The sequence below is a fragment of the Drosophila bipectinata genome, chromosome XL, assembly GCF_030179905.1.
Source record: "Drosophila bipectinata strain 14024-0381.07 chromosome XL, DbipHiC1v2, whole genome shotgun sequence".
In the NCBI taxonomy this organism is placed as follows: Eukaryota; Metazoa; Arthropoda; class Insecta; order Diptera; family Drosophilidae; genus Drosophila; species Drosophila bipectinata.
Window position 1 is genome coordinate 7,952,469 of NC_091734.1, and position 19,276 is coordinate 7,971,744.

Here is a 19,276-nt window from a genome sequence, read left to right on the forward strand (position 1 = left end):
AAGGCCCTCTATGAATTTCAAGAACTTCTAAAGTCGAACTTAGTTCCATTGTTTTGATTGCGAATTGTATAAGAAATCGCTAGGGGGTTTCCGCTTAACTATCAGATAAGAATTTGCTGTGAACTTTGGCACTGAAATGTATAGACAAAAGCAAAAAGAAGCAAAATGAAGATAAATTCGATCTGAAATTACATTCTAATATTAAGATCGAAAGATATTGCTAGGCACAAAATACGAATGGGACTATTTTTAAAGGGAAAAAATCAGAACCTTCAGAAAAATTGGTAAAAAATAATCGCAAATATTTATCTGAGATTTATATGATGGGGAATTGCATTAGAAATCTAAATTGGAGAAGATATAGGCATTGGAGGGCGACAACAACGAAAATCCACATTTTTGAAGGGGTACCTTCAGAAAAATTTTTAAAAAATCGATCCAAAAATTTGTTCTCAGATTTTAATGCAGATTGGTGGAGAATTGGAAAATAAATCGTATGGTGAAAGCCGATCCAGAATCGGATGAAAATTGCAGAAGATATGGACATCGCAGGGGGAAAAATTTGAATATCTGCATTTTTGTAGGGAAAAAAATCAGAAAAATTTTGAAAAAAATCGATCCAAAAATTTGTTGTCAGATTTTGATGCAGATTAGTGGAGAATCGAAATATTAATCGACTGGTGTAAGCCGATCAATAATCGGATGAAAATTGGAGAAGATATGGACATCGCAGGGGGCAAAATTTGAATATCTGCATTTTTGAAGGTATACCTTCAGAAAAATTTTGAAAAAAATCCATCCAAAAATTTGTTGTCATATTTTGATGCAGATTAGTGGAGAATCGAAATATTAATCGACTGGTGTAAGCCGATCAATAATCGGATGAAAATTAGAGAAGATATGGACATCGCAGGGGGCAAAATACGAATATCTGCATTTTTGTAGGGGTACCATCAGCAAAATTTTGAAAAAAATCGATCCAAAAATTTGTTGTCAGATTTTGATGCAGATTAGTGGAGAAGAATCGAAATATTAATCGATTGGTGTAAGCCGATCAATAATCGGATGAAAATTGGAGATGATATGGTCATTGCAGGGGACAAAATTCGAAAATGTGAATTTTTGAAGGGGTACCTTACGAAAAATTTTGAAAAAAATCGATCCAAAAATGTTGTCTCAGATTTTGATGCAGATTTGTGGAGAATCGAAATACTAATCGATTGGTGTTAGTAAATTTGTTGTCAGATTTTGATGCAGATTAGTGGAGAATCGAAATATTAATCGACTGGTGTAAGCCGATCAATAATCGGATGAAAATTGGAGAAGATATGGACATCGCAGGGGGCTAAATTCGAATATCCCCATTTTTGTAGGGATACCATCAGAAAAATTTTGAAAAAAATCGATCAAAAAATTTGTTTTCAGATTTTGATGTAGATTGGTGGAGAATTAAAAGATAAATCGATCGGTGTAAGTCGATCCAGAATCGGATTGAAGAAGATATAGACAATGGCCCTCAAAACAGAAAGAGATGGATAGCAGGAGACTGTCTCTTTTTGATTGGTAAACTTCCCGCCAAGCACCCAAACTTGTTTAAACTTGTATCTAGATATATATATTCATCGGTACGTAGTATATAAATAACAAATAGAATGTGTATATAAGATGCTTGGAGGAGAAGATTCCTGGGGCAGTCGGGCAGCAGCTTGCAGGGGCCGGATCGGGCCTCTTATCTCAGACTGGGAACCTGGTCCTGGGCGTGGGAACTGGGAACTTGGTTGGGCGAGCCTTCGGTCTCGTATCTCGTCAGCTTGGCTTCTTGGTCGGCCAGTAGTTCGAGCAGGTCCTCCTGGTCCTTTTGTGTGGCGGTCAGAGATTCCTGTGCCGCATCCGCACGCTGCTTTTCCGCAGCCAGTTGCTGCCGGAGGGTTTCCAGCTCCTTCGTCAGCCGAATATTCTCGGCGAAGTACATATTGGCCTGGTAGCGGGCCGCATTCAGTTCCTCCTCGCTGGCTGCTGGTGTGGTCTGTACCGTTGCAGGCGCTCCGTCGGTCTGTGGTTGAACCGGCTGACCCGCGGCGCTCAATTGCGCCTTGAGCAGAGTGTTCTGATCCAAGAGTTGAGCCTTCAGCGCTTGCTCGTCCTGAAGCGTCGCCTTCAGCTCGTTGTTTTCCTGCTCCAGCTCCTTCGCCTCGTCCTGCAGTGTCCGGATTTGGCCGTCCATGCCCCGGATAATGCCCTTGTACTGGGCGACCAGGGCCGAGGCCTCCGAGCTGAGGGTTAGTTCGGTCAACTCTATCCCGTCCACGTCGAATCCGCTCACCAGCTTGGCTATCAGCGCCTCCAAGCCTTTGTACAACTTGCAGTACTCAAAGTCGAGCAGCAGCTCTCCGGCGGACTTGGCCCTGATCTGGGCCTGCTTGCAAGCCCGGCTGTAGGCTTCGTGGCGCGACACCTCGGCCAGCTTGCTGCAGAAGCTCTCCTGGCCGATCCGCTTGATGATCAGCTGGCTGATGTCGTCGCGCTTCTGGCCGGCAAGAGAATTGTCGTTGAACTGAATGCACAGGCCCATGAGGAAGGCGCACATGCCCTGGACGAGAAACTCGCGCTCGTCGTGCTCGTTGGAGCACAGCTGGGCGGTCAGGTAGGCCATGGTTCCCTGAGTCTCCAGCAAGGCTTTGACGGCACCCGGGCAATGAGCCAGCCACAGGCTGAGCAGCATCAGCAGGCCCACCTTGCTCTGGAGGCGATAGCGCTCCTGCTGCATCAGATTGGTGCACTGCTCTAGCAGGGTGATGGGCTTCTGGCCTCCCGGAGTGGCTAGCAGCACACGAAGTAGTTCCTCCTTGAGGGCCACGTTCTCCACGAGGGAGTGCATCAAGGCCACGGCCGAGAACCAGTTGGCCAGGGCGTCTGTGGAGAAGAGTCCGGTGCACAGGAGCTGGCCCGTAGATAGGGCGCTCACATCGGAGGCGCTAGACGGCAGCAGAGTCTGAACCACGGCCCGCTGGCCATCCGAGTTCCGGAACAGGAAGCACTCGAAGCAGTAGAGCACGGCACAGCGCAGGGCCAGCAGTTGCTTCTCGTTGATCATGGACATGAGCAGGACCACAATGGCAGGGCGTGGGGGACTGCTTGGCGCCATCACCCGGCCAAGCTCCTCCTGGTTTTCACGGTCACCGCGGACCACCTCAGCGACGGCGTTGATTGTTTCCGTCAGTATGTCGGCCGGGACGCCGCTGCTCATCAGGATGTCACAGAGTGCATGGAGCAGGCGGGACTTTTGCATCACCCGCTGACAGGCGGCCACCACCTGCTGTTGGTTGCTGGGCGTGACCAAGGCACGGACCACCTGCAGGAGGCAGTGAAAGTTGGAGACCTTTTGGGGCGACCAGCCGGCCTCCTCTGTGTCGGGCGAGAGCTCAAACATGGGAGCTAGACGCTGGATGTAGCTGCCCTCCTTGAAGAACTGCTGGTTGCTCGAGTTGTTCTTCAGCAGGTTGAGGAGCAGTATGAGGCAGTCCTCCACCACGATGCCGCCGTCGGAGCAGCCCTCCTCGCGCACTATCTCGAACAGTCGGTCGAAGGCGTTTTCGAAGGCCACGATCTTCTGGATGTTGGAGTTGCCCTTGGTGAGCTCGATCAGCAAAAGGAGGACGTCGTTGCGGATCACCTCGCGGCTGTCGGTGAGCAGATCCATCAGCTTGGACACGCCCATGGGGCTGACCAGGATGAGGTCCTGCAGCTCGCGCGTCTTGTTCGAGATGAGCGACGTGATCAACTGGATGGCAGCCCGGCGCACCCTAAAATCGTACTCCTCCAGGTAGCCCATGACCAGGGTCACATGCTCCGGCGTCTTGATGAACATCTCTGTAAACTGCTCGCCCACGTTGACAGACACCGTTGGGTTGTCTGCCTCCTCATCGAACTCCTCGCTAGTCACCACATTGCACAGCGTGTCCAAGGCATAGCTAATGATCTCCGCATCCTGGCCGTCGTTTTGCAGCACCTGCACCAGGGGTGGCATTCCCTGGGCGCCAACCTCGATGCGGTATTTGCGGGAGAGCGCCTTCAGGGCCCGACACGCGTCGCGCCGGTCCTCTAGCAGAGTGGAGGAATAGACGCGGTCCACCAGTTTCTCCACCGTCTCGGCAGCACTCGGCTGCTGGCCCGGCTCCGTGCTGCCCAGCACCGTCTTGATGCCGCTCTTTAGGAACTCCATGCCTCCGGTTTTCGGTCAGTGTCCAGCAGCCAGTACCAGTTCCCAGGGTCTCCAGGGCAGCGCCTGCATCCACTTCTGACACGTCAATTTATTTATTGACTATTGGTGGTGGGTGTGGGGCGATAGGCCGAATCGGCTGTTATCGATTGGCGATTCCTCATTTTATCGGATTTTAAATTAAAACAAATTAATTAAATTGCTGAAGAAATAAATTTTTAGTTGCAAGAATATTAACTTTTTAATAAAAAATAAAGTGTATATTTTTTTTTAACAAATGCTTTATTCGATAATTCCTGAGTATCATTGTTATCATTGTATCATTCTTGTTATAACACTTAGCTATGAGTATCTTATTAATACTTGGGCTAGGAAATAGTTTATTTCGGATTATTTACTTGGTAATCATAATCATAGCTACCAAAATCACACGTCGGTTCTGTTATAAATATTAAATACTATTCCCTTGTGGCGATCAGAAAGTCTTTCTGTTACGTTTTTAATAAGGACTGGCCTTCTTGGCATGCTTGGTGCGGGCGGCGCGGATGGCACGCTGGCGTGGCTTGCAGAGGAACAACTTATCGACCAGTTTACAGGTCTCTTGGCGAACCGGCGGCGGGGACACAGCCACAATGGCCAATAGGCTGTCGAGATGGAACTTCTTCTTGTTGGTACGACGGAAATGGTGCTTACGGAAGGCGATCATGTAGCGACGGAAAAGGAAGCTGAAAGCCCCATATGCGGTGGCGCAATCAACTTGCTGCACTACCTTGCTCAGCAAGCTCCAAATGGCCTGGTCTTTGCCGGCCTCAAGGCAGCGACCGAAGAGTAGGGTGGCCTCCTCGGCAGAAGATTGGGTAACCAGAACTATAAATTCCTTCAGATAGTTTGGGGACTGCACCTTCAGCTCTTCGGCTGCATACACCTCCGAATGTTTAAGGGTCAAGACCACCTCGGCTATTTTCCGGCGCAATTCTGGGGGATAAGCGATAATAAAATTAATTATGGAATGTATTTCGATCTCTCTGCCAAAAAGATGGCGGTATTCCAACACTTACCTTCGTCGACATACATCTCAATGGGCATGCTTTGCTTCCAGTACTTTACAGCGGTGCCAAGGATCCGGACTCGGTCCGGGTCGAAGGTGGAGAGATTCCAGCGCAGCTGGTCCATGCAGCCCATCATTTTGGTGATGAGTTCCAAGTGGCGGACACGCAATCCTCGCATGTTGGCGTGCATTTCAGCATAGTTTCTGGCCTCTTCTAGGACCTGGGGAGTTACAGAACTGTCCCGCTCTATATTTCGGAGCTGTTCGCGACTGGCCTCTTGTAGAAGCACCTCGGCGGTGTTCAGCTGCATGAGCAAATTGAGGATGCATTCTAGAGCTTGGTAATTAGGGTTGCTCCCTGATCCGAACGTATCGAGAGCCATGCCGCAGTAGCTCAGGTACGCGGTAACGCCCCAATTTAAATTCTCCTTGCGGTATGAAAACTTTTCGCCATTAAGGTTCACAAAGTATTTGTGACCAGATGTGTATCTCAATCCGTTCAGGATGGGCTTGTGAAAGTACAGGGCTAACAAGAATTTCTGAGCGTTGGGCTTCAGAAGCAAGCGCTCATCTAATAACAGCTTTTGGGCGCAGAGTTCCATGTAATTCACGGAATGCCGCGAGCAAAGAGAAGCCATGCGCCAGAACATCAATGCATATTTTTCGTGGGTCATGGCTAGTCGGGCCAGATCCACCCAGGTCTCATCTGGCTTCTCGTAGCATAGCAACAGGAAGTCGGTCATGGGAAAGTCGCCATTCATCTCCAGCTGGTTAAAGAACCTAATGCGCTTGTTAGTGTGGCCGCTGGATTCAAAGTCGAAAAATTCGGTGACTCGAAGTTCGTCGCGCATCTCGAGCATCAAGACCTTTTCTTTCTTGGAGCAATTATCAAAGATCGGATGCAAAATGAGGCGAATGAGCGGTTCGTACTCCTCCTCTTCGTCCGTGAGATCCGGCGAGTATTCAGTGATTGTTTCGGAAGTATCGCCTTGAGCGGCGTCCATCACGTTAGATAATTGCGCCATTTTTTCGGCCTTCCTGGCAAGCACGACCTGACTGAGATAGTGAAGTATCTGGCGACCGTGTTCCATGTTCAACAGATGCAAGTGGCTATTCATAGTCCACACGCACTCCTCGTTGCCAAAGGCGATCGAGCGGGTGAAGAGCTCGTTCAGACCTGCAATCTTGCCTTCTTCGGAGGGTTCTTCCTTCCCTTCACCATCAAGGTATACGAGCAAATCACCAATAGTCAGTTCGGCGAGACGTTCCGTCAAGGACTTGACGTTTCCCGTAAATGGCTTTAGTTGCGCACAAACCGAGTGAATGGCCAGTTCAGAGTTTTCCGGCTTTTTCAATATATCGAGCAACTGTGTTACCTGGTCGCATATAAGCTCCTGATAATTGTACAGGAGTCGGGGCGATTTGAGGTCCACCCAGTCCATGTAAACGTTTACGCTCACCAACTGTAGTATGCGCTGGAGGGCATCCAACAGCACATTGGCAAAGCGGCGCAGATCAGGCCTTGGATCTGGGTCATAGGACGAGATAAGATCGATGCTTAATTCTCTGTAGAATTCAAAATACGGTGGCGGCTCGCGACCCACAGCTTTCTCATCGAGGGCCCTTATAATGACACTCATTATTTCAGACATTGCCTCAGCCAGGTATTTGCTGCGCCTATCCGGGTGAATTTCATTCAAGATATCCTGGCTGTCGATCAAATATTGTTGTAAAAGGCCCGCAATATGACGGATTAGCACCTTATTGGCTTCCGGGATGTTGTAAAACACGATGGATTCGCCAGCAGCTCGGACACAGGACCATAGATGAGGAATGATGTCCATGCGGTCTTTGCAAAGTTTGCCCAGAACCTGGTTAAGGGTCTCAAAATATTGAATTGTGACCCAACGGGGGCCGCATGAAAGAAACTCCTCGAGGACATCTGCCATGGCGCAGCGCAGGTATATGGCTACGGTAAGAAACTGTGGCATCATAGGAAGCTGTGCCACCAGATGAACGCACGTCATGCCCCATGTGGCTTCCCCAGATGGAATCTCTGTGGCAGTGTTTACTAGTAGCAAGACGAACAGCCCGCGATAGTCATTCTTCGCCTCAGGACATGAACACTCCCTGACCATTTCCATCGGACGGAATTCATGTGGGATTTCAACGATAAGTTCGTCCTCCGCCAGGCAAGAAAACACTCGTTGGCACACTTCCGAAACATGCGTTTCATTTCCTACAGAATTTCCACTTTAAGGTACCAACAACAAAAAATTCACAAAAAGCCGACTTACCTCCGAAATATATTATAGAACTCAAATCCTTCGTTGCTTCTGAATAACTCTCCAGTTCTAATTTTACATCATAAAACAGCTGGCAGTTATCCAGGGGATACTGCTTTATAACTACCATCCTGACTTCCAATGATAGATTCCTACTTCCTTTTTTCCAAGATTTATTCTTAGCGCCGCTCAATCGAAAAAGAACTTGATTTTGACAAGCGTCCCTAGTGGTGGGACCTGGCCGATAAGAATTTCACTATCGATTACTCCAGACTCACCACGAAGCACGAAGTTCTAATTGAATATTTTTAAATTAATTACAAAAATAAACTTTATTATTTTTGTTTTTTTGGAATGCCTTTGTTCCAAAATGTTCAACATTCAAAATGCGACTGATAAAATGCGGGGAAGAGCTTCTATATCTGATTGAAAGAAAACAAGTTTTTAAAAAATGTTTAAAAAGGTTTCTATTTGGATTCTATTTTTAGTTCATGTTTTAAAATCGTTTTAAAATGGCGTTAGGACCTGTTCGAACTCAAGTTTTAGTTGGGGACTTCCTTATAGGAAGCTTATTATTAGTGGCGGGAAATTCGAATGAAAAGGTAATTCCCGCCAAGCGTCGGCGCCAGCTGGTATGAGCTTATTGGCGCGAGGGTGGAAGCGGGAGAGGGCGGGAAATCAGCTGACGGACCATCGATTTGTGGGAGGCGGGCGCGGCGATAGACGGCGACTCACAGATAGCGGGCGAAGCGAAAACCAAAGCGCACCCAAAAAAGCTAGCTAGCCGTGGAAAAAAAACGGAAATCCCGGAAGCCACCTAAACTGGAACAAGACCATGCAATAGTCCACCTGCTAGTGCACACTTTGCGAGCGAGAGAGAGCGGGCGAAAGAGAGCAGGCGAACAGGAGCGGCAAGGACGGCGGCGGCGGCAGACGGGCGACAAAAATGGAGCTTCGCGATTTGCGTGCTGGCGGTAACGACGGCGTGCCAGGCGGAGGAGGCCCAGGTGGAGCAGGAGCTGGCGCTGCAGCAGGCGCAGCCGGCGGAGCAAGTGGACCCGAGTTCGGCGGCATCTGCATTGGTGGCACTGGCGGTGGCCAGAGATTGCCCACCAAGGCGGACCTGTTCATCGAACAGCTAAATGCCACCAACGCCAAAAAGGTGGCCCTCCTCCTGGTTCTCGGATTCATTGTTTACCACGGCCTCCTCAACTGGAACTACGGTGGGTATTACTTGGTCTCTCATCCCGGGAACTAAAAGCTTGTACCTATAAGAAAAGTCTCCACTGTACCGCCATTGTAGGGATTTCCTTGAAGTAATGTGAAAGACAAGAATTAGGTTATCTCATTTTTTACAATCTATATCTGCATATATCTGCTTTTTTTTATCAAAAATTTTCCCCCCCAAATAATGATTTAAAATGAAAGTTTTGTTGTAGACTTCCATCTTGGTGGGCAAAGAATTAGATTCAACTAACGGTTGTATTTTTTATAGATAGTATATTGGAATATTACAGTTTTGTTTGGGAATTTTTTAGGCAAAGAGTTGAGTAAACAAAATCCCATGAATATTATCAGTTGGGGCTTTAGGGCGCCCCAGATAGGCGCCGATTCCCTCTCCTACTTCGGCTCCATCCAACCGGTATTGATTTGTCCTGGTTTGCTCCGGATTTTCAGGCAGCGACTCCTGTCAGTGGTTGCTCTCCAAGGGCCGCTTCAAGGGCGACAACGAATGGCAGCCGTATGGCTGCATGGTGCACAAGTACTCCCTCACGTGAGTAATCACTTCGAAAACATGCCATGCCATACGTTCTGTGACTCATCCGCATCCAATCTATTCCACAGCGACACGCGGCGATGTTTACGGTACTTGGCCTTTTTCGACAACAAGAACAACTTCGTCTTCATCGGCGACGACAGTGTCCGGCTGCTGTACGAGCGCTTCGTGGAGCAGCTGCGTCTGCCGCTCGCCGCGGACGAACTGGCCGCCCAGCAGCCGGAGCAGCAGGATGACGACAACAATGCCTCTGTGGCGGACAGCTCGGCGCGTTTCGAGGACAAGAAGCTGCACATGCTGGCCCAGTACATTAGGGCCGAAGAGGTCAATCCGGCGCTAGTGGAGCGACTCTATCACCTGGAGGCCGAGAAGCAGCTCTCCTCCGTCTACGTGGTCGGCTTCACCTACTCTGGCCTGCTGGCCGGCAACACCACTGAGGACGTACTGCGCCAGTACGCCGCCAACTTGACACTGCTCGTGGCCCCGTTCCACCGGCTGGTGGCCCAGACGTCGCGAGTCCTCTGGAAGCTGGCGGACCGCGTGGACGAGGAAAAGCTGCCCGCCAGCTGGAAGCTCTTGCAGAACGAGCACATTGACAGGCTGAACCATGTGGCACGAGGCGTTTTCCGATACACAGAGGCCAGTGTCTGGGAGTCGGCGTGGCACATCGCCAACGGGCTGCTGGACAACGCTGTCGATGGCCACCAGCTGTGTGCACACGGCCAGCGGCTGGAGGTGCAGCTTCTGTGGAATATGTACTGCAACGATTACATGAACTACAACGATGGCACCTGCTGCAGCAGCTCCGAGCCGCACACTACGCTCCAGATTGTGGCGTACGCCATGTTCGGTGTCTGCATGGCCCTCGTCTGCGGCATGTGTCTTCGCCGCTGGGTGCTCCACCTGCGAGGCCACACGCTCTATGTGCCGCTCCAGCAGCACCAGTCGCATTCGCAGCAGCAGGAGGGAGGAGGACGCACGCGAGGCGCTCCTGGCAACGCCCTGTCGGCTCTGATAACCGACTACGGCACTCCCATGGTGGCTCTGTCGCTCCTGGGTCTGATCCTGGCCTACTTCTACCTCTGCGACCGCACCAATTTCTTTATGAAGGAGAACAAGTACTACTCGGAGTACAGTTTCTGGATCCCAGTGGGCTACGTCTTCGCCTTGGGGCTCTTCTTCACCGAAGACTCCAGGTTTACCAAGGTAGGTCCTCCAGAATACTCCTGAAATGCCTTTAGATGTTAACATTTTGGATCCACAGGTCCTGAACCGCGACCAAACGGATGAGCTGCGCGGCTGGATCCTGCTGGTGGTGCTGATCTACTACATGACCGGTGCGCAGCGCGTCCTGCCCATCCACATGCACATCAAGCTGCTCATATCCGGCTACTTCTTCCTCACCGGGTACACGCACTTCACTCACCTGTGGCACACGGGCAGCAGCGGATCCCTGTTCGTCCGCTTCTTCCAGGCCATGTTCCGCGCGAACTTCCTCAGCGTGCTGCTCTGCTTCTGCATGAACCGGCCCTACCAGTTCTACTACTTCGTGCCGCTCCTCTCCTTTTGGCTGTGCGTCGTCTACTTCGTGCTGGCTCTGCCGCCACGGATATCCTCCGCCTCGGTGGACGCCAATCCGCTGCACTACCTCTACCTCGTGTGCAAATGCATCGGCTGCCTCGGCGGGATCACGGTGCTCTTCATGTCGGAGGTGTTCTTCGAGCGCATCTTCGTGACGCGACCGTGGAAGGCCCTGTTCGTGACCACGGACGATGATCTGCACGAGTGGTGGCACCAGTGGAAGCTCGATCGCTACACTGTGGCCTTTGGGATGATCTACGCCGCCTGCTTCCACATCGCCCAGAAGTACAATGTCTTTGACGACAATAACCACGGCAACCTGTTCTCGCGGAGGACCTCCATCTCGGTGACCCTGCTGGCGCTCCTGGGCGTCGGCGTCTACACGGCCTTCTCCTTCCTGTGTCGCAACGTGCAAAACTGCGAGGAGATCCACTCCTACATCCTCTTCATCCCGATTGTGGGCTATGTGGTGCTCCGCAACATTTCAGGTGAGTTTCTGAGGTAGAGGAGAAGTGCCCTTGATATATTGCTTGGATTACAGGTATCCTGCGGACGCGCTACTCCGCCTTCTTCGCCTGGTTCGGCCGGATTTCTCTGGAGCTGTTCGTGTGCCAGTACCACATTTGGCTGGCTGCCGACCGCCACGGTGTCCTCGTCCTGCTGCCCGGCTCCCCCACGCTGAACATGATCATCACGTCGTTCATCTTCGTGTGCGCCTCCCACGAGGTGCACCGCCTCACCCAGATCATCCTGCCCTATGCAGTGCCCAACGACTGGCGGCTGGTGATGCGAAACTTTGTCATCTTCCTCATTGTGCTCATACCCGTGGCCCGATCCGACGGAATGTTCTAGGCTCTGATCCTGATCCGCCCAGCTGGCGAACCCAAGTATTTTACAAACAGATCCCTCTGGCGAAAGTGAACCCCTAGTGTGCTTCAGAATGGGGTCACACTAGTTGGTTTTCTGATTATTTTTCGAGACGAAGATTAGTCATCTGACGAATACCTTAAGAAACCTTTTACATTTTTTATATATATTTTATTTTTTTTTTTACAAGCTTCCAAGGCACACACTTAACCCTATTTATTTTTGGATCTTGAGGGGAGCGACCCACTCTAGGTATATAGTGCGAATCATAGCTGTAAGCCATAAAGTGTAGCCAATCCCGAAACGGGAAAACCCAACCTACTTAATAATAAACTTCTCCATTTAAGCTAAGCCAGATTAGATTCGATTACGAGTCCGTTCCATGTCCATACCAGATCAGAGACCAAGTGGAAAAAGTATATAGAAATTGTATCATACTCTCGGATAGTGGAACAGATGATTATACTTGTGATTATATTATTTGTCAATTTTTGATTTTATTTGTCAATTGCAATATGCTCATAACTGCCTTAATCCAATATTTGTATCTATGCAATAGATGCCTTAGTACTTTTAAAAATCTCTTCAGCATAAAGGCTTTAACTTAACCATAACCGGCAATATTCTTATGGTTCTGAAACGCACTGTATTCACACATTCAAGTAGAAGTGTCACCTTACTATTATGGATATATACATATATACATATATATATATACGCGAATCGATCTACAATCTAGGATTAATCGTAGCTTTAACGGAATTATGCACAAATACTTAAAGTCACCCACACCAACTCACTTACTCTTCCCCACACATACACAGCAGCTACCAAATGTATGTATAAATCAAGTCAATAAATCAATGGATATAAACTCATGTCGGGCACTGTTCCGGCCCAGGCCTCTGGCGGGAAAATTTGTCACACTTTTCCGGGCCACAGCCTGCGGAAACTTTGGACTGCGGCCACTGAACCGGGCACATTCCCAAGTGTCAGGTGTAGGCACCTCTAATTGACAAGCCAAAAGCACAGGAAATGCACAGAGATAATCTCAGACAACATGGCGTATGAGTGATATAAAATTAAAATTATTCCCCATCCCCCTCTAATACTAAATCTTAGATGAAAGAGTTGGTTTTTATTTTTATTTTTATTTATAATATTATATTTTTGCCTACCATTTTCGTTCAGTGTACAGGTGCATTGCAAACATTTCAAGCAGAGTTGGAGTGAGACAGAGACAGGGGACGCGAAAGACAGCGCAAGGAAGAGCAAAGGAGGCCTCATTATCCTTCGCACACACTCTCAGGTAAACGTGTGCACATATTTACACACACACACAAGCAGAGACACTCTCGGTTAATGAAGGACTTAATTCGCATCACAAACAGAAGCTTGTCTAGTTCAATTGGAAAAGGTTTTTGGTTTTAAGGATTGTGGCAGGCAAGGTGGGGGGATGCAGTTAAATTGCAATTGTTTTCCTTTTAACGGTATTCTTAATAAACAGTTAAAACAAAAAGATGGCGAGCTTACCGCCACAATTTCATATTATTTCTGAGGTTCGACCACAACATAATGGTGGCGCTTGAAAGTTGTCAACGATCGGCCCAAAAAGCTCCCCTAGCCTGGCAACAAGTGGCTTGTCCACCCCTCACCTCACCCTCGCCCCACTGGCAGCGAAGCTTTCGATTTCCTGGCCGCCAACCAGGTCAGAGAGCTTTCAACGCTGCACAGGCGAACGAAGCTTTGCCGCCTTCGGGCTGCCGGCGAACGGCTTAAATAACGGTACTCGGCGCTGGCGGCTAGCAGTTAGCGGCCGAACGTTGCGTGGAATAGGTTCGTTGGCACTCCACCACCAGGAGGACTAAGAACTAGAACCAGTAGCAGGAGCAGATGGAGCACCCAAGCGCCACCTCTCCACCTCCTAGGCTGAGCGTTGAGCGCCAAAAAGTGCGGAGGACGCCGCTGTTGAAATTATTCGAAGCTTGACACAAAAAAATCACACGCCAGAAGATGGAGCGGGGAACGGGTGAATGGCGTGGCTGTTGCTCCTGCTACTGGGATTGTTGTTTTTCATTTAAAAATCTTGTTGTTGGACAGCGTGAAGTGCCAAGGAAGTGTTTCCCGCCCGACGGCTCGTAGCTCCCTTAGCTCCCTTCACCTGTAATTGTGTTCTTATCCTGTGGCAGTGCGCGTCCTTTGTGATATAGTTCGAAATTGTGACCCCCAATGAGTTTGTTTTTTTTTTGTCTATTTTTTCTTGTTTTCGCAGTAGACATATCAGTTGAAATATCAGATACATACATATGTTATACGTCTAGAGAGAGACAGTGAATATCGAAAAGAATATCATAAAATCCAGGATATCCAGGAAGTCGGAGAGATCGAAGGAGCGAGGAGGTCCCAGCGCTAACCACCGGGAAAAGGATCAACTTTGTGAAGTGAATCAAGCAAAAAAATCAAATTTAAACTTTTATTCAAGTAATTCTGGTTCCACATCAAAGTATATAAACTTTTAAGGACATAAACTTGTGTAAATACATATATCAAAGCTACATATATACATAGAAAGATTTAAGTGTAGCTATAAGATTTGAGAATCCACAATAATTCGAGCTTATATTCAAAATCCTATCAAACCAAGAACATACTCTATCCAAACAAACTAATCAATATTATAATCTAAAAATAAAAATATCAATTTAATTAATAAGTGTATAAGTCAAACCCTAAACCAAAAGCAAGATTCTAAAGATCCCAACTTGGATCGTGTTTAAGACATTATATCTAAGACTCATCTAAAAAGATCTTAAGATATCCACACTCTGAAAACTAAAAATGACTCTGAATCCGGGATTTGACTTGAATCCGAACCCATTGCCAGTCCAGCTCCATATCCAGTTTTGGGCAGGACACTCCAACTAAGGACTAAGGCAAGAAGACACCAGAGAGAGGAGGAGGGAAGCTCCTATCTATCCAACAGTATACTAGCTTTGAAAGGTAAGGGAGCCTGGACACAGGACACAAATTCAATTCCTTTGCCATTATTATGTTGTTGGCGCCATTTGGCATTAACATTGCTGTTGTTTCTGTTTCTGTTTTCGATTCTGTTTCCGTTGTTATCGTTATCGTTATCATTATCATTGTCATTAACATAATCATCGTTGTAGCTGTTACTTATGTCATTTGCAATTACAATTGCTGTTGCGATTACAATTAATGTTGAGTACACGAGCGAAATGTGCAACAAACCAGACAACCAGACAGACGGATGGATGGACTGCACTGCAAAAAAAGATAGGTCTTAGTTTGATTTTACTAGGATAGCGCTTTCGTCTTGATTCTCTCAGTGTAGACACAACAATACCAAAGATACTCAGATACTTGCCTCTTGTTTTCGTGTCGCAGCCTCGCAGCCTCTTAATGCCTTTTACTGCGCATTAGTTATCCCAAGTACTTAGGGCCCCCGTTGGGTGGGTGGCCCCTGGGCGGAGGCTATGTATTGTATTGAAGCCAGGACACCCCACTCCCTGATGGAGTGCACTTTCGTTTTCCAGCTTTTTCGGTAACTTTAATGGCTCATTGTACACTACTTAATTGGTGGGCATGATTAAAGTTTATACCAGTGGGGAGGGGCGGATGGAGGACAAAGCCTATCAATGACAAAATCCACCGCCCTACAGCCTGGCAGGCAGGCAGGCAGGCATCCTTGTGAGCGTCCTTGTGTATCTGGCAGTTAATTAGAATTGCGTTGGCTGGCTGCTCCTTGTTTTGATTGTACCAGACAGACGCTTAGACAACTCACGTCTTTCGTCCTGCGATTTGGACTGGGTCGACCCCCAACGCCCTCTCCTCAGACAGACACACACACACAGATACACGAATATGTGTATGTAAAAGTCCTGAGGACATCGGTGTCCTTGCATCTACTAAGAGCGTAACATCTGGCTTGCTTCTCCCCCCAAAGAGACCTCCTTGGAAATCCCTTCCTTGGCGTCCTTTTCGCCTTTATTCATTCTTGTGTGTGTTTGTTTTTCCTTTTTTTCACGGTTTTTCAGGGACTCGGCTTTTGCGTTTTGTTTCCATTTGATATTCGTTTTGTTTTCGGTCCTGGACTCGGTCTTGGTCTCCTCGGTCTCGGTTTGTTGGCCAGCTCAGGAATTAAAACGGCTGGCAACTGCTTCAAACGGCTTTCAATTGGCCACTAATAGCTTCAAACTTTGGCTGCCAGTCGGCTAGTGTGATATTCATCATGTCCTGCCCGTTACGGAGCTGAACTATTTCTCAGAGCCCCCAGAGCCCTCTAATGTATGCTACACTTTTGTTTCGCCCCAGGCCCGGGGAGGAAGAAAAACTCAAACGAGGAAAAAAATATGAAAAAAAATACCAAATGTAAACAAATCAAAAATGCCGGCCATGTCCTTTGGCGTTATGCTCCACATATTTTTCTTTGTTGCTCCCCTAATATATACAAATATTTTGATGGCCGTCGGTTGGGATCCTGGCCATAATGGCTTGGTCTGATAATTTAATTTTCTTCTCGTCCTTTCCGCTTACTAGCCAGGGTGTCAGCTGTGCCGAAAGGACATTAAGCAGAACTTGAAAGACAGACAGAGGTTGTTGCTCTGTTAATAAAAATCACAGCCATAGTCCTTGCTCCATTACTCCAGTATCCTGTATCCTGTATCCTGTATCCAGTGCAATCTAGTCCAGCTTCCAGGGCAGCTGCAAATTAATAATCCTGTCTGGAAGCTTCGACCCACTCATTGGAATGTTTTTTGAAAGCATTTGTTTTGTTTTTATTTCCAATTTGACATTTTTGTTTGCCCAGCTCCCACCTCACAGGACACCCAGCACATGCCACTGGACACTCTTTTTTATTTTCGATTCGATTCCATGCGAGTGTTTTTTAGTTCCGGACAGCTTGTTTGTAGCTCCTCCATTATTCACGAGTGAAGTTTTAAAGCAAACGCCTTGTTTTTTTGTTTTGGTGTCGCTTTTTATTAGTTTGCTATTGCTTTGTTGGTGTCCTGTTTAGCTAGTGTTGCGCCGCCGTTACAGAATGTCCTGCGGAATGCTCCCCCAAGTCCCTAGTGTCTAGTATTTGCCACCCTAATCTCCCGAATTTAGTCGAAAAAAACCAAATCCTTCCAAGAACCATTTGGGAGGCTAAAAGCTTTCTTTCTTTTCAAGTGAAAACTGCAAAAAATGCAGTAGAGTTTTAAGGATAACACTGAGCTGTATTATTGATGCTCTTTCGAAGAAAGGGTCTCCACCGCCCCAGAGATATCCATAGGTTTGGTAATAAAATCAGCTATTTTTGTGGATTTTTTGTCGGCCGGATGTGTGGGCGGGCGGGTCGTAAAAACCCACGATAAACCCACGATCATAAATGATAAAACAATCAATCTGAATGAAGTTTATTAAGAGACCACATCCACATCGCTATCGATTTAATTGATAGTTGTACTGATTAGGTCGGCAGTAATATTGGATAGTGAGTCACGCCCTGTCAGAGGATAGTTTCCCTGGTAGCTATGTTTGCTCTGGCTCTGGCTCTCGAGTAAGTTCCCGAAAGGCCAAAAGCAGGCCAAGTGAATCAATAAACAACTCGGCTTTAAGTGGCCAGCATTTGCATTGCCAGGACGTCAGGACGTCAGAGTGCCAGAAGGATGCAGGAGATGGATGCCCCTTTTTTTTTGCATTTTGTGCAATCGCATTAAAAGTCTTCTCCCAACGGAGCTCACATTTTTATGCTGCAAACAGAATATATACAAATATCTGCATATATGTGCAAAAATTCCATTCAAAGTTTTTAATTAAGGATATGAATATGAATAATTTTGTAGGAACCCCCCATGGACCTGTATCGGAGCTTGTCAAAGGCTCATCGGCAAGGGTAGGGGAGGCAGTGTCCTGCGAGTCCTGACACTTTGTATGACTCCCTTTTTTTCTCAGTGCATACTCGCAAACAGATTGTGTATTTGTTTTAGCCCTCCCGTCTTTTCCAACTCGGAGTGTTTGTGTTGAAAAGTTGTGTCTGAAAACCCATTCCGGGCCGACGCTCCATCATCTGCTTCTCCAAAAGCCAATTTCCCTTGGACGGGGACGGCGGGAGCTGTAGTGAGGAGTCTTGGCCAAAAAAACGGCAAATGCCAGAAAACCCAACCAACCGCACCTGCTTGCCAATTATTCCTCATGCGCTCCTCTTTATACCCTATTTGGCCTAATAGGCCGATCCATATGCCGGCAAGTCAAGCATGGCCTGCAGGCCCGCCGGCTGCCAGGCCCCCAAGGACTCTGGATCCAGGACTCAGGATTTGTCAATCCTGAATTGTTGTGGATGTTCTGATGCCAGGATGCTCTGAGGCTCGTGGGAATCCTCAAATTGAAATTTCGGTGTAATAATTGATTTTATCAATGATTTGAAGAAATTATCAAACATTTTTTATGGCGCAGGGATTTTGAATGCTACACTAACAAAAAAAAACGGGGTAGGTTTTTACTTCTAGTGAAATACAAATTATTTGAAAAGATAAAGCTTTAAAAACTAGTCTGTTTTTCAATAATTTTCTTCGAAACTCCCTTGAAAAATCCCCATTTAATGCAGAATTTTGTATTTGAACTTCAATAAAATTTCTTTCTCTGTAGACCTCCCCGTGTTTATGCAAAATTTTGGCAAGGAATTCGACGATGCGTGTGTTTTGCTTTTGTTATCCAACTGTGTCTGTGCGGGGCGTTCATGTGTGCTGTTGCTGTGGAGCGTTTTCCCACGAATGTGTGTCCTTAGAGCCCACCCCCTTGATTTTCCTCCTCCTGCCATGGAATAAAATAAAAAACAGAACTCGACTCGACTCGACGACTCAAAAAGCCATTAAGACGTCGAAGTCAATGCACTCGACTGATAGGGCTGTCTTGCCAATTTACACGGGGCTGTGCCGGAGGGGATCCTGGGAGGAACCACCCTCAACCCCAACCCCGGGGGGTCAAGTGACGCTGTCCCTGGATATTTATTGGCATTTAAATTGACTTGCACTTGCGCCTGCCACTGGGCGGAAGGATTTGCCGTCGGATTTTCAACTCGTTCCGTCCACAACCACTTTCCTGCTATTTATCTAATATTTATGGATTCATCAATCACGGAGTTAAGCCACATCCTTGTCGCGATGGTCCGTTGTTTTGTAATTAATTGACAGCCCACAGCCTGGGCACTCGATATGGAGGCTGTGGAAATATGCAAAACAAATCCGTCAATACTCCAGGCCCTCTTTCCGGACCAGGCCAGTGCCTCACTTAATTGTCAAACTAATTATGACGGACTCCCCTCCATAAAACCCCCCTCCATCGAGCCACCTGACACCTCGGCACTGCGAGAAAGGAGGCGTCACAGGAAGTGGAAATGGTTTCTTGTGTGGAGTCCTAGGAGGGGCCTGTTTTGGCTCAGTGCACGACGCTATCTGTTTGGCTTTGTCCTGCCTCCGCGATGTTTTTGGCTTTTG

The 19,276-nt window shown here is 47.7% G+C and overlaps 3 protein-coding genes across 3 annotated transcripts; 1 reads left to right on the forward strand and 2 right to left on the reverse strand.

Annotated features, from left to right (window-relative positions):
- Positions 1-1,611: 1,611 nt before the first annotated feature.
- p115 (General vesicular transport factor p115) lies at positions 1,612-4,327 on the reverse strand. Its single transcript, XM_017235960.3, has one exon. It carries the CDS (start codon positions 4,220-4,222, stop codon positions 1,730-1,732), a length of 2,493 nt encoding a protein of 830 aa, XP_017091449.2. The 5' UTR covers positions 4,223-4,327; the 3' UTR covers positions 1,612-1,729.
- Positions 4,328-4,533: 206 nt separating this feature from the next.
- Positions 4,534-7,768, reverse strand: Glos (Gaulos). The gene is made up of 3 exons (XM_017235958.3): positions 7,565-7,768; positions 5,278-7,506; positions 4,534-5,194 (listed from the first exon to the last, which is right to left on the reverse strand). The coding sequence occupies exons 1-3, from the start codon at positions 7,680-7,682 to the stop codon at positions 4,719-4,721; spliced, it is 2,823 nt and encodes a 940-aa protein (XP_017091447.2). The 5' UTR covers positions 7,683-7,768; the 3' UTR covers positions 4,534-4,718.
- Positions 7,769-8,242: 474 nt separating this feature from the next.
- Positions 8,243-12,655, forward strand: LOC108121687 (N-acetylneuraminate (7)9-O-acetyltransferase). Its single transcript, XM_017235959.3, has 5 exons — positions 8,243-8,775; positions 9,230-9,326; positions 9,398-10,535; positions 10,594-11,398; positions 11,452-12,655. Exons 1-5 carry the CDS (start codon positions 8,499-8,501, stop codon positions 11,760-11,762), a joined length of 2,628 nt encoding a protein of 875 aa, XP_017091448.2. The 5' UTR covers positions 8,243-8,498; the 3' UTR covers positions 11,763-12,655.
- Positions 12,656-19,276: the final 6,621 nt, after the last annotated feature.

Bases quoted from the DNA above. Each gene is read 5' to 3' on its own strand.
- Glos (XM_017235958.3), bottom strand. From the start codon at position 7,682: ATGGTAGTTATAAAGCAGTATCCCCTGGATAACTGCCAGCTGTTTTAT. The intron at 7,507-7,564 runs GTAAGTCGGCTT...GAAATTCTGTAG, and splicing joins TTCTATAATATATTTCGGAG to GAAATGAAACGCATGTTTCG. The intron at 5,195-5,277 runs GTAAGTGTTGGA...CTTATCCCCCAG, and splicing joins TGAGATGTATGTCGACGAAG to AATTGCGCCGGAAAATAGCC.
- LOC108121687 (XM_017235959.3), top strand. From the start codon at position 8,499: ATGGAGCTTCGCGATTTGCGTGCTGGCGGTAACGACGGCGTGCCAGGC. The intron at 8,776-9,229 runs GTGGGTATTACT...CCGGATTTTCAG, and splicing joins CCTCCTCAACTGGAACTACG to GCAGCGACTCCTGTCAGTGG. The intron at 10,536-10,593 runs GTAGGTCCTCCA...TTGGATCCACAG, and splicing joins AAGACTCCAGGTTTACCAAG to GTCCTGAACCGCGACCAAAC.
- p115 (XM_017235960.3), bottom strand. From the start codon at position 4,222: ATGGAGTTCCTAAAGAGCGGCATCAAGACGGTGCTGGGCAGCACGGAG.